A 14,629-nucleotide genomic window follows, 5' to 3' on the forward strand; every position below is an offset into this window, starting at 1 on the left:
TGCAGGACTCCAAGCAGGCACTAGTCTCATTTTTATTAAATCATAAAACATACACTGACATGATAGGAGAGCTATCGTTGTCTGAGCTGTTTTTAAGGCAATTCTAAATGCATGTGCATTTTGTTGTAGTTGAAAGATTTACTTCTTGTTAATGGATTAATAATTGTATAGAGACAGCCTCGTTTAAACAATGATGTAAAAAAAGCTGATGAGCAAAACTTTTGGGCAAACCATGCAGAAATCAAGACTAAAGTTTATGGAAACTTAACTAGAGCTAAATTGTATTCCCAAAACATTGTTATATGTAAGATGAAGCCATTCCATACACGTGCTGCAATTTGGTGTGGTAGGGTAAGCTAAGGTATTTATTATAGAGCTGCTATTAATGGTGTGATGATGTATGTAATGTACTTGTAAAAGCATAATAATGGATCTCTCTGATACCAGGTGCAATCTTTGCATCTCTGTTTGAGGTGCATGCCTTGTCAAACCCACTTCATTTAAGTAAGTGCCAAGCTTAAACGTCTACCAGACAAGTTTAAAACTAGCTTTGTTTTAGTTTAAGCCACACACAGATTATTTAGTACGTGGATCTCTAATGCTAAATCTAAGAGCATTTCAAGCCTTTACACTAAGAGTTACTTGGAAACAAAGTTAGATTTTTGCAACGCTACATGCTTTTGTACTGCAGGAGCTTCAAAAGTCAAACCCAGTATATTGAGGCTACTTTAGTTTTTATACTAAAATGGAAAAAGTTAAAATTCTTAACATGCAAAAACCTGCTCCTTTACCAGGACTGTTTTGGAAAGCAGGGCTCTAAAATCCATTTTACAGCAGTTGCTGTCTGCTCCTTACAGTCGTTTGGGACACTCAGCACAGTAAATTTTTCCATTATGGCAAACAAAGCGCTTGTTGGCCAGACCACGGGCACACTTTGTGCATTTGAAACAATAATCGTGCCAGGATTCATCTTCGTAGTTAACCACACTGGTTCCTCTTCCAAATCCTGCTAGGAGAGAAAACAATTATAGGACGGCGATAGTAGCTTTTCCCTTGGCTGGGTTAGCCCACCAAACAGCAGATCCCATTCTTACTGCTTCCTGTGCTTCTCTAGTCCTGCAGACCATATCTGTGTGCCTAAAATACTAGCAAGAATTGCAACTGAACCATGTTGTTTGCTGCTTAGTATCACTGCTCTTGGAGAAACGGGCAGCTTAGCATAAGGCTTGTGTGGCTTGTCTCTGCGATAAGCTTTTTCCCTTGGATCCTTTCTCCAGGAAACAATCACACTGAAGGAAAGATCAAGATGTAAAGCAAAGACAGGTTGGGCTAAACACCCTACCTGGTTGTTACAAGCTTAGATCCATGCTCTAAAATGCAGAATGGAATGCAAGTCCCATGGGACTGGCAGGATAGTGCCCACATTTCAGGGCTGAGCTTTGCAATCCAGTAACCATTACATGTAAATCGGAAGCGAAGCAAATGCCACTTTGGGGCAATAAAACGCTGCTTTTTTTTTTAGACTTAACGTTCCCAAACTAAGATAGAGGTGGGAACAGTTCTAGCTGGGGAAGTTTTGAAGGAGGTAAATTTGAGGCATGCAAAGGGTAAAGAAAGAGCTCATTTACTAACTCAGACTTCATCCAGCAAGAGCACGTGGCTTATCGTGGCTTATAGTTAGATCACATGTAAATTGCTGGGATTGGTCTTGGTATACTAGACCTGCTTCTGGTGTTAGCAGCCGCTGAGCTGCATGGCTTTGGGGATTGCTGTTCTGACCTTAAGCACCCACTGCCCTCAAGCTGCATTTAATCCAGCATACCTGTAATAGGATTCTTGCAGCCAGCACACTTCTTGGCAACACACTCCTTGTAGCAGTCAACACAGTAAAACTGATCCTCTACAGCTGTGAAGCGCTTCCCACCCAGTTGCTTCTTGCAGTTGGAGCAAATGAAACACTCTGAATGCCAAGGCTGTTCCTGGTACGTGAGGCCTCCAGAAGTGATGGGCTAGGAGGCAAAGAGCAGAGATGTATTTCAGAACCAGTAGGGAGGAAGAGAGGTGATGCAGGCATGGGGTGTAAGGTAGGAGGGCTTTGTCACAGAGAAGATCTCTTGAAAGTTTTCATTAAAATTAAATAGTGCAGTGCACTTGAGTTCCTCAAGCCTGAAATCCTGCATGCCTGGAGCTTTCATAATAGTTTATTTCACCTGCATTGACTCTGCAATTCTACACTAATCAGTTGTAAAACAGCTATTTTATAAAATACTGTTTTACTGCTTGAATACACAATACCTACCAGAGAGCTCAAACCATCCCCAAAGCAAGTGCAAGGCCGGTACCCACTTGATTTCAGCAGAGTTGCCATCAGATAACCCTACAGCCCCTGCTCAGGTACTGTAACATGCAAGAACCATTCTCTCTCACGTTATTATAGCACTAGCTGCTTGCACCAGTATCTCAAGGAAAGAACATGATCTGTCTACTGGTTTACTCTCCTAGCTTCCAAAAGGCATGTGAGGGCTAGTTCTGGCAGCTGCCTTTGCAAAGTGGAAAGACTTACGTTCTTGCATTTAGCACAGGTCTTGGCAAACTTATGCTCGTGGCAGGAGACGCAGTAGAAGTCATCGCCCTTGGGGAAGAAGCTCCCAGATCCAATCACTTTCTTGCACTGGCTGCAAGTGAAACAGTCCTTATGCCAGACCATCTTCTTGTACTCAACATTTTGGTCTCCTACAACAGACAGAAATAACTTGTGATGTGGGATTTCAGGCTTGTGACAAACTCCCCACCCTGTGCAATGTAGCACGCCTGTAGGCAAGATATGTCCATACCTATGCCCAGGATTCAATTGCAACATGGACAAGGGATAAGCTGTTAGTTTCCATATCTGACTTTAGCCAGGGCCTTCTAGATTTTCTTAAAGTCGGACAGGTGCCTGAGCCTTTCTGAGAAGAGGACCTTGATTTACAGAGCAGAGCTTTTTGTAGAAATGGTTTAAGACTAACTGCTAGGGTAAGCTATCCGCATGAGGGTTAACTGCAAAGCAGCCCTTCAACACTTTAATAAAATGGACAGGTGAGAGCAACAGTCAAAATTTGCACCATTTTGTGGTGCTCCAGCCTTCCACTATGATGCCCACCATACCCCTAACTGCAGCTTCTACAGCCTCCACAGCTTGATAAACCGTCGTGGTTTTGCCCTAGATCAGAACTGGGCAGTTGTACCCCTATCACTGGCACCAGTACCTGCAATAATAGGCTTGAAGCAGCCTTTACACCTGGGCGCATCCTCAGCAGCAGTGCAGTTGCTACACCAAACCTTGTTGTTCTCCCTTAGCATGAAGGGCTCGTTGACCAAGGACGTATAGCACTTGAAGCAGCGGAAGCAGCTGTCATGCCAGTAACGGTTCTTGAAATGCAACTCCTGAAATGAACAGAAACAGTGAGCAATAAGCCCTTCTCTCTTGCTGAGCAGCCCTAAAACCAAGCTACTGTCTCATCAGCCTTGGCAGTTAAGGATAGATTCGTTAGTTCCTAAGCATCTCTCCATTCAGTGGTTGGAAGTGCAGCTCATCTGCAAGCAGTTATGGGAAGGACATTTAACCAAACTCACGGACACAATCGCATTCACTTTGGACTTTCAGGGTAGCAGAAGATGCTTCAAACCAACAGCTTTGAGATTTGAAGTTCTGTAAGTGGGGGCTTCTCTGATTGTCAAGTTCCCTCTAGTTCAGGTGTACATTATTACTGCCACGAACATGAAGCAATAAACATTTCACAAACTGACAAAAAATTCAGACCCTAGCTTGCCGAGTGCTTTGCCCAGAAGATGAGTTTTCTGCAAGTCCTGTGTGGGCTGGATTACCTGCAGTACTCTCTTCAGGACAATTCAGCATCTGCAGCAGTTCATGTGGCTGAATCTAGATCGTGAAATAAGCTCCTGTGCAAAAGCGGCCTGTCGTGAGCAGTCCTGCTGCAGTGCCCCAGAGCCTCTGGCTCTTTGCCCAAGGAGCACGTGGCCCATCAGCCAGAAGACTCACGAGAGAACTTGTTTTCACACAGAAGCTCACAAACAGACCAGAGCCAGGAAAACAAATGGGAGCATTATCAGCATCTGCCTGTCTTCTTCTCATTACCCATTTAACTGCTCAGCACTCACCTTGGAGTCAGCTCCAATGGGTTTCTTACACTCAATGCAGGTGTTGGCACAGATCTTCTCGAAGCACTTGACACAGCAGTGACGACCCTCTTTCTGCACATACTTCTTCCCTTGCAGAGGGTCACGGCAGTAGTGGCAGTCAAAGCGCTCCGACATGGTGCCCACGGTGTAACTGCCAGGCCCTGCGAGAGGAAAGAAAGTGAAGTTACAGCACTGAAGCCCTGGTAAGTGCTCCAGCTTCTCAGGTCTATGCAAATAAGAAGTATCAGAAAGATGGCTCAGCAATGAGCATGTGGTGGTGTCACGCTCCTCAAGGGCTTGTTGGTAGAGAAAGCAGCTTCGGTGCCAGCACTGTTAGGGCAATTTTTCTGTCAGGCAGCTCAGTGGTTTATAAAACATGACAGCTCTCTACCGACTGCACTGGCATTTTCCAGGTGCCTCCAGCTTTGTCTTTAGGGTCTAGGTTAGGCTAACAAACCATCACGCTCAGGGAGGCTGGGTGCAGTAGACAATCTGGGTTTGGTCACAGCAGTCACAAACATACACCTGCTAAAGAAGGCAGCTTGGATGTCCCCTCCCAGGTCACGAATTGCCATTTAGGACACAGAGACAGAAGTAACCATGAAGTCTCAGAAAAATGCAGGCTACAGCGTGAGGCCGTGTGGGCCAACTCCTGGCTGCGCTCTGGAGCTCAGCAAGGGCAGGGGCCGCCCTGCCTCCTGGAAGCCACTACAGTTAGCGTAAGCAGTTGTGGTGGGTTGACCCTGGCTGGACCCCAGGTGCCCACCAAAGCCGGTCTATCACTCCCCTCCTCAGCTGGACAGGGGAGAGAAAAATATAACAAAAGGCTCATGGGTCAAGATGAGGACAGGGAGAGATCACTCACCAATTACCATCATGGGCAAAACAGACTCGACTTGGGGAAATTAGTTTAATTTATTACCAACCAAATCAGAGTAGGATAATAAGAAGTAAAACCAAATCTCAAAACACCTTCCCCCCACCCCTCCCTCCTTCCTGGCTCAACTCCATTCCTGATTTTCTCTTCCTCCTCCCCCTGAGCAGTGCAGGGGGACGGGGAATGGGGTTTACGGTCAGTCCATCACACGTTGTCTCTCCCGCTCCTTCCTCCTCAGGGGGAGGACTCCTCACTCTTCCCCTGCTCCAGCGTGGGGTCCCTCCCACGGGAGACAGTTCTCCACAAACTTCTCCAACGTGGGTCCTTCCCACGGGCTGCAGTTCTTCACGAACTGCTCCAGCGTGGGTCCTTCCACGGGCTGCAGTCCTTCAGGCACAGACTGCTCCAGCGTGGGTCCCCCCGCGGGGTCACAAGTCCTGCCAGAAAACCTGCTCCAGCGTGGGCTCCTCTCTCCACGGGGCCACAGATCCTGCCAGGAGCCTGCTCCAGCGCAGGCTTCCCACGGGGTCACAGCCTCCTTCGGGCACCCACCTGCTCCGGCGTGGGGTCCTGCACGGGCTGCAGGTGGAGATCTGCTCCACCGTGGACCTCCCTGGGCTGCAGGGGGACAGCCTGCCTCACCATGGTCTTCCCCACGGGCTGCAGGGGAATCTCTGCTCCGGCGCCTGGAGCACCTCCTCCCTCTCCTTCTTCACCGACCTTAGTGTCCACAGAGTTGTTTCTCTCACATATTCTCACTCTTCTCTTTGGCTGCAGTTTTTTTCCCCTGCTTAAATCTGTTCTCCGAGAGGCACTACCACCATCGCTGATGGGCTCGGCCTTGGCCAGCAGCGGGTCCGTCTCGGAGCCGGCTGGCATGGGCTCTGTCAGACATGGGGGAAGCTTCTAGCAGCTTCCCATAGAAGCCCCCCCCCCATAGCCCCCGCTGCCAAAATCTTGCCACGCAAACGCAATACAGCAATGCATTAGTAACACAAATATTTTCAGTTCCCTTAACGGCCATCCGAGATACAAACGCTAGATTTCTGCGTACAGAGAAGCAGGATGGGCTCTGGCCAAGCACAAAAATGCAGCTCTCTGCCTCCTGGGGTCCAACCCGCTGCAAGTGCGGCACTGCAAAGTTTGCTCGCTCTGGGAGCACAGTTGCTGGCGAGGAGAGCAGAGTCCCACACCTTTCCCCGTCACTAAGAGGAAGGATACTAGATTGTTTTATTTACGTATTTCACATCAGGCAAGGATAACGGTACCTAATCACTCACTGAGAGCCACTTAGTTCATTACGGCCAGGCCCACTGCAGGCCTCGGCGAGGTCCTGGCTGAGGTGCCGCATAATTTGTGCGCAGAAATCACTGCCAGCCATGAGCAGAGCAGAATAGTTTCCATGTTTCCAGCCAGCTGCAGCCCCCTCCGAGGCCTTTTGTGCTGGATAGTTGTGCAGCTTCCAGCTGCTTCTTTTTGCCGGGCTTTCACATATAAAGTCGTAAGGAAAAGAAACAAGAAAAGATCTCTCTACGCATAAAGATACTTCTTCGGTTCATGCCAGCAGGGCTCTGCCAAGGGATGATGTTCCACCATGGCCAGGGAGCCAGCACATCAGCGGGCGCGGGGGCTCTCGCCCCGAGGATTTTCCACTTTGGCCGGAGGTACACGCTCACGCTTTCCCCCCAGACACCCGCCCCAGCCTGCACGCCCGGTCTCAGCCTCCCGGACCACTTCTGCTAACGGCTCCCTCTGTTTCCGCAACGCCCTTCCTCAGAGGAAGCCGGCAACACTCCCGCGAGGGAGCCGCAAAAGCTCTGGCAGGGTTACACAAGCCCGTGCGGTCCCCGAAACGCAGCTCCAATCCTGCCCCCGCAGAGCCCCGTTCCCCCTGCACGGCCGCGACACAGCCTTGAACTTTCTGCACCGTCAGCAACCGGACAGGAGACGCAGCAGCGGTCTGGCAACGGGGGCTGCCAAGAGGAAATTGAATTATTCTTTTCCCGATAGAGCTGCAGCGCCAGCGCGGAGCAGGAAAGGGAGAAGGATGCGGTCAGGCAATATAAATTGCTGCTGGTTCCTGCTGTGAGGCGGGGGAGGCCGTTAGCACCTCCATCACGTAGCTCACCTCGGACCAACCCCACCAAGGTCCCAAGCCCTGGGGTTTAGGGGCTGCGTCGCTTCCCGCTCCTGATGGAGCTCCGCGGCACGGTGGCTGCTCGTTACAGCCGTGCTGCTCCAAGCCCCAGCACAGCACCTTTATAAACTGAAACAGGGCTTGCGTTGGGGGGGGTTTTTTGGGGGTGTAGAGAGGGTACGTCGTCCCCAGCTGTGCCCTCACGGCAAGGGAGAGTCAGCGGGACCCCGTTGGGCTCGCCCTCGGCCGCAGGATGCCGCGCAGGCAGGACTGCCCTGTTGTTACGGCACGAGGACTTGTTTACGCAGCTTTTTCTTGGACACTTGCCCACCCTGGTAATTCTAGATGTACCGTCAACTGTGTGGCCCAACCTGTCGGCGTGAGAAATCCCCACGCTGGCACGGGAGCCCCCGGGGCCGAGGGAGCATCGGTGCCGCTTTCGAGCGGAGCGGAGCGGAGCCTTGCAGCCGAGGCACCGGTGCAAGCACACCTCGCCAGAAGAGCACACATCAAACCCAACAGCTCCTGGCACTGCCCAGGCACCGCAGCAAGAAGTGAGGGGCGGCTGCTGCCTTCACCACCTCCTTTGCCAACCCCCCTTTTTCTTTTTTTCCCCCTTTTCGAGGAAGGTGATGTTGGCAGCACACCATGAGCAGCCCTGACGCAGCCATGTGCAAAGCCCAGGGAGGTGCCTGCCTGCAAAGGAACATTTTGCTGCTATTTCAGAGCTCTCCTTCTGCCTCATCTCTGGGCTCAGGAAGCTGCTGGATGGGCAGTGGAAGGTGCTGGGACACGAGACTGGACTCACACTGTTACTTTGCGGATTTTAAAATCCAAAAGTCATCTCACTGTCTCCGCTTTGTCACTCTTTCAATAACATCGGGCCAGAACAAGTCGGAGCATTTCTCTTCCAGAAAGCAAGACAGATAGTCCTGGAGAGGAGCATCACACAGGGGGGCCGCAGCAGAGGTAGGGACTGGGTTCACACCCTTCCCCTAAAACTTATAGAAGCAGGCTGGAGTCCAAGCTGGCAGGAATTGCACTCTATGGGGACCGAGGTCTGGAAACGCTGCCTTGCCAAGGTCAGGAGACGGCTACGTCCTGCTGACAACTACGCCAAGGTTCAAGTAAATGAAACAAACAAACAGTTGGGAAACATGGAAACTATGTGAGCCACGGCCAGCTTTGCAGGGCTTTATCAAGCAAGTGGGTTTTATTTAGAAGAAATGCAATTGCACAGAGTCCAGGGCAAATGGTATCGAAACGTTCCTGATCTTGGGTTTAGGGTTGCTTTCAACCAGAACACGTGATTGTGGACATATGGCTCAGGGAGTAACATAAGCTTGTGTTCCCATGTAACACATGACGCTCTAACAGGAGACACACATTTATCACAGCAGCTTTGGAGCTCCACAGACAAATTAACACTACGCCTGACAGTCCCGGGAGCTGGGCTGTGCAGGCAGACAGGCCAACTTCTAGCTGCCTCGTGCCGTCTCATGGACCAAAAAAGTCCCTCTCATACATAGGCTGGGGCGTGAATTTTCTTCCAGCTCTTACAGGAGCTTTCTGCCCTCAGTGGTGTCATCCCTACCCTGATCTAGACCCCGGAAAGGCACCTTTATTCCCCTTGCCTGCAATGAGGATGCAAACACTGACCATGTTGTCCCAAGAAATGTGCTGGCTGTTCATGATCTCTGCTCACCCATCTCACCATGCCAAGAGCTCACATCAGCCAGATCATCTCCTACAACCCTCCCACAAGAGCAGCCCACCCAGGGGCTGGTGCACGAGAGCCCCAAAAGCCGCCGGTCTGTGGCAGAGTGGGGCCCCGCGGCAGTAGCAGCCGTGCTGGGACCACCAGCTCATTTTTCCAGATTGGAGCAAATGTCCATGGATACTTCAGAGTTCTGCTGCCCTGGGGAAGAAGCACTTAGTATCCTACTGCTGCTCCCCGAAGCGGTCCTGTCCGCTCTCACAGAAGGTAGACAGAACAGACATTTGTTGTGCTCCACAAAAAAAAAAAAAAAAAAAAAAAAAATATTCTAAAGCCTGGTTGGCAGCAGATCATGGGTTTGGAGATGTTTATCTCCTTAATAACCTGTTCACCCTCTGGCTGCACCACATCCCCACAGCTTAACTTTCCAGAGCTTCCAGGTATGTTAACCCTGGCCTGTCTTTGCTGTCTGGAAAATAGGCAAGTCATGAAACTAAGGACACACTGGGTATATGGAAAAAACATGATGACGCCTCGCTCTTCCTTGGGGCCTTTATTTTAGTGCATGCTGCATAGTTTCCCTGTGCAAGCTGCGCAGCAGCTGTTGAGCACACAGGAGGGATTCACATCAGCGGTAGAACCATGATACAGCAATGCAAAACTCTGTGCTCAGGGTAAGCACTCATCAAACTAACCACTAAAACCGTAAGCGCTCTACCTTTGTGCTTCTTTTCACAGTGGTGTGCTTAAAACGACAGTGGTACACACAGCTGTTTTAGCTTGGAAGTTGTTTGAACACAGTTTCTTTGGCTGTACCTTTACACCAGACTACAGTGTCTCAAAGCGAACAGCCTGGTCAAGTGTCTCCTGTTTAATCCCAGCAGAATCACATACCCTGAGGACATGCACTGATCCAAACCCCATTTCGGCTTGACTCTGGGGCCACAGAAGGGGATTTAGAAAACAGAGGAAAAGTAGGGACAGAGTGAAGCTATTCTCTGGCCCAGGCTGACATCCATGCGCAGAGGATGTTCTGCTGGAGAGAAGCAGGTGAGAAGAGACAGCGCAGGCTGCTGGGGAGAGGGGTAAGTGCGGTACATGCTCATCCTTAAATAGCCTAGAGGACCCTCAATAAAAATAAGAGCTCAAGAAAAATCCAGCAATAATTCCAGAAACTAATCCTCCTTTAAGCAAGGTGTCCCTCTCCCACCAGCCCTGGCAGGGTGCTGTCTAAATGTAGCTCCCTGATGGATTTGGCTACAGCTTGAGGGCGGCTGGCCAGACCTGTGGCCTTCTCGAGTATCAGGGTATTTGGCACAAAGACCCACTGGAATTCAACCCTAACATTTACCTGACCACAGAGGTGCCAGTTAGCCACTTGTCCCCAGAGAGCATCTGCTGCTTTTCAAAAGCAGCTCCTCAGCCCTTGGACAACTATGCCTTCCATCTTTCAAAGACCTCAGATGTTTGGGCCCCCCCCGGCTTCCACGCACCTCAAGTCGAACTGACGCCGTGCTGCGGAGCAGTCACAGGGCTGTCCCAGCCAGCGGTCAGGGCTGTCTGCACCCTGCAGCATGGCAAGCTTTGGGATGGAAAAGGTACGGACCTAAGAAGTGCTACTGCACAAAAGCTATTGCATTAACACAACCCGCTGTCTCTCCCGTCGGTTCCTGTCTCCCATCTCCCCTAGGCTGGTTCCTCCCAGTTCAGTCGAGCTACATACCGCAAGGCAGCATCGCAGTGGTTTGCACAGCAAATGGAACCGAAGCACTCAGCAAAAGGAGCTGAAGCATAGCTGATAAGTAAAGCACTTAGCACAGGATATGTGTTAATGTCTCTGGGGAATATGTTTAAATGTGATAAACCACCAAGGAAGAACTTGAAGTGTGGTCTCTAAAAACAATCAGGGAAACTGTACTTAAACTTTACGGATTATCCTGCCACTTAGAAAAGAAGATTAGGATGAAGGTGTTAACCGTCTGCCCTACGCACAAGCTGCATATTCTATGGCAATATGAAAGGAAAAGAGCAATTGCTTTTTGACTCTTCATCAGTTTTATTTTTCTTAGCAGGCTGAGTACATACAGCCCCTACACTGCCAGGCCTTGGCTACACCTGCCTATTTCAGCTCAGAACCTGGCATCCTCTGGTCTGTCACCTGCGTTACTATTCTCAGCATTCCTCTATGCAATGTCGCATGGTTTGCTATAAATACCAGGGAATACCCTTAAAAGAAGGGTCCCATTAATCTGAAATGCAAAGCGACACTCAGGACTGCACCTCAAGGTCACTGGCACACTGTGCTGGACAGCAAACATTTGCAAAGTCAAAGGAAAGAAAGAAATAATTTGCAGGTCATTTTTGCTGGGAGGGCTGGCAGTAACAAGTGGAGAGCTGTGCTCTCCCATTGCCAGGCTGGGGCACGTGCGAGTCTCATACTCTATAATTCAAAAATTAGCCTGTTGATAAAATGGAAGCTTCTTTATTTAGAACAAGAACAGCTCCAAGTTCCTCAGGCGGTTGCCAAAAACATTCCCTACGGTCCTATTGCCACCATGTCTGAGCACATCCCAATCACTATTAAATCTTCACAGTTCCCCAGGGAAGTAGGGATGTGCTATTAAAAAAACACACTGCTCCAGCCCTGCAAACTCTTCCCTCAGGGCTTCCTTTTGCACTTAATACAGAGCTCAGCTAATGCTAACAAGCCTCCCAGTGTGCACAGCACCACTGCCTAGAGTAAGGCTGAGCACTTAGGCAGAGTTTAAGCACTGAATTCCAAACCTTTCAAAACTAACCAAATCAGCTAAAGCGAAAGAATCCTGTTCAATAGCTAACTCGCTGCGTGGCTGCCTTAAGCTTTGACCTTTGAGACTCCTCAATTATGTCCCTAGCTATGCACGGATCTGCCCCCACCTCAGTAGCTGGATGCCCTTCTCGTGCCCAGGTGCCCCAGGAGCCAAACGTGAGCCTTTCTCCTGCTGCGGAGGATTCACCCCCCTGGGGCAGGCACTACGGTACCCCACTGTAGCTGTCCCGGAGAGTGGGGCTCCCTGGGGGGTGCAGGAGCAGACACTATAACTTGTTGGTGGCAGCACTCCAACTGCAGCATCTGCTCAGAGGACACTTCAGCATTTTATATTACAGCACAACATCAAATCCACGGGTCCTTGCCCCAGAGAACACCTCCCTGAGGAAGATGAGAAAGAAAACAAAGATCCAGCTGGGAATATAATGAAAGGATGCTACAGCATCGGTCAGTCTTGTGGGCTGAAGTTAAAAAATGTCATCTTACATTTTAATTGAATGGATTGCTCTTTTTAAACACCTTTGAGATGTTTAAAAATGATACCACAGAAGTCAGATTTTACTCAGAAAGGTACCTTGCATAACATATATCTGCATCACACAAGCAAATCCTAAGTAGTTACATGCCATGCAAGAAGCCTCATGCTCGTGCCTTGTCCTGGGAGGCTGAGTGTGAAGTTGAACAGCATGCTGTGACTTTCCTCCCAGTTTTGAAGAGGCTTTATGTTCCCAACTATGTCTCATGAGCACCACTGTCCCCTGGCTCCTGGTATGCGGCAGCTCGGTTTGATGCCCATGGGAGCTGTGCCCCAAACTTGACACCCTCTCCCCAGGCATGTCCACCTCTTGGGCTATGTCTCATCAAGAGATGCAATGGCACTGCCGTTGTACATTGTGATGTGCGGCCGTAAATACTTGTTGGACACACACACAAACATGGTTAGCTTCTAAGAATCAGATAACCTTTTAAAAATCGCAATGAGCTTTCAACTGTCTGGAATTGGAGGGCTAAAGGAGATTAGTCACGAATGGGAAGACACAACACAACTGCATGCCATGGGGGCCATGCAAAACATGCTCTCAAGATTCCTGTCAGTGTTAATGGGATGGAAAAGTTAACATTTTCCTATCACTGGTGAGGTTCAGCCTGTTTGATCTACAAGACAAACACAGAGAAGAGGGAGTAACCACAAACTTCCCACCAGAGCAGAGCAAACCATCTGGGTTTACACACTGGGCTCCTGCATGCTCCCCTCTGCTGTGGGTTTCCCCTGCTCACTGCAATAACAGCCACAGCAAGCTTGCTGCAAGAAGCAGCAGCATCCCACATTTTCACCTAGTCTTCCTCATATAACAGCTGAGCCCCAGCCTTCCCACAGCAGCAGATACGAAAGCACTTACCATCCAAAGCATTTTACAAAATAGATGAAACCACCACCACCACCACCACCGTGCTGCCAGCACCAGTCCCCCACACTGGTTATAAACCGGTTTGCCATCATTAGTTACAGCTGCAGATCGCCTAGGCTCAAGAGTGCATTCAAATGTGTTATTTTCCTGGTGCAGGAACCTGTTAGCAAAACCTTCCTCCCCATTTACCAGAAATTGCGTACACAGGGCTTCTCCCACAACGCCCAGCAGCACATCCACTTTACCTGTGTGCCTGTGGAAAGCCATGATTAGCAGCCCAAAGTCACCAGCAGCCCCTTAGGTAACAGAGTTCACAGTCTCTTGGCCGATTAGGAGCTGCCCCGTTTGATAACATACATTTAAACGGAGGCTATTAATATGGACGGGACTCCTACCAGATGTCCACTCCCCTCCCCAGAGATCACAACCTTAATCCCTCTTGAAAATTCTTACCATTTTAGGTGATCCAAGGGAGAAGAATAGGATCCAGAGACCTCTAGGTCTCTGTAGGCAACATGTAAATACCTGCCTGGCTACTCAGCACCCAAATTAGTCCCAAAGGCAGAGTGTGCCTCAGGAACTTGACCCCATGCTAGTACTATTTGGCCTTGGCTTTAGAGCTAGATTGTGTCTCGTAACAGTCCTGAGCTAAATTACAGACCCAACGTGAATTCTGCACTGCCGCTGGTGAAGGGACGAGGTGGCTCACAGCCCCACGGGGGCCGGAGGGGCTGCGGTCCCAGGAACCAGCAAAGGGCTGTCCCCTGGCTGTAGGGCCCAGAAAGGACACGGGCTGTACCCCTGGGGACCGAGCTGACAGCCCACAGAGGTAATAGAATATACCTTCACGGGGGAGGTTAGACTTGCCTTCAACGTGAGGGTCACGCTGAAGTTCTACTGCCAGTAAAACTACTGTACCTGGTCCTCCTCCAGCTTTTGCCCTAAGGAAGCTCAAGGCATTAACTGTTCAAAGCGAGCAAGTCCCTGAACAGCAGCACTTAGAAAGCCAGGCTTCACGATTATGGGGCTTCTCTAGCATCTAACAGCATGGCTGGGCTCATTCACCAGCACGCGCCTTACAGAGGGCACTGCCTCGTGCCTCTGTCCTCTTTACTCAGGCGTCCACGAAGCTCCCTGGAAGACCACGGCTCCAGCCGACCTATTTCCACCCGAATCACGACAGGGAGCGGAGGGAGCTGGGGTTCGGGGCTAGCTCCCGCGGGGACGCGCAGGCTGCAGCAGCTCCGTGCCCACGCACTCGCTCTGGATTATGCAATTGGCGGCGGCACACGCTCGGGGCCAGCGGCCAGGGACACCCCGCTGCCAATCCCGCCTCCACGCTGGCCGTGGGAAAGTCAGTTAACCTCCCTGACAGCAGCTGGGAAGAGCCAATGTTTATCATTCCTTCCACAGAGCCCATCGCCGTGGCGTCTGGCCTCTGAACAGCAACCGGCATCTTCAGCCCCAGCGGTTCCCAGCCAGGAACCAGGAACATCTC

General features: G+C 50.3%; 1 protein-coding gene across 4 annotated transcripts; it reads right to left on the reverse strand.

Annotated features, from left to right (window-relative positions):
• Positions 1-8: 8 nt before the first annotated feature.
• On the reverse strand, positions 9-13,680 carry FHL1 (four and a half LIM domains 1). Of its 4 annotated transcripts, none has more exons than XM_029996534.1 (6): positions 13,585-13,680; positions 4,162-4,343; positions 3,249-3,426; positions 2,564-2,733; positions 1,823-2,009; positions 9-1,009 (listed from the first exon to the last, which is right to left on the reverse strand). In XM_029996534.1, the coding sequence occupies exons 2-6, from the start codon at positions 4,315-4,317 to the stop codon at positions 852-854; spliced, it is 849 nt and encodes a 282-aa protein (XP_029852394.1). In that variant the 5' UTR covers positions 4,318-4,343; positions 13,585-13,680; the 3' UTR covers positions 9-851. The 4 variants fall into 4 exon arrangements, with proteins under 4 accessions (XP_029852394.1, XP_029852393.1, XP_029852392.1 ...); XM_029996533.1 differs by lacking the exon at positions 13,585-13,680 and adding an exon at positions 13,377-13,505 and having other exon boundaries at positions 9-1,006; XM_029996532.1 differs by lacking the exon at positions 13,585-13,680 and adding an exon at positions 13,377-13,505.
• Between the last annotated feature and the right edge of the window lie 949 nt (positions 13,681-14,629).

The sequence above is a fragment of the Aquila chrysaetos genome, chromosome 21 (assembly GCF_900496995.4).
Source record: "Aquila chrysaetos chrysaetos chromosome 21, bAquChr1.4, whole genome shotgun sequence".
NCBI classification, from domain to species: Eukaryota; Metazoa; Chordata; class Aves; order Accipitriformes; family Accipitridae; genus Aquila; species Aquila chrysaetos.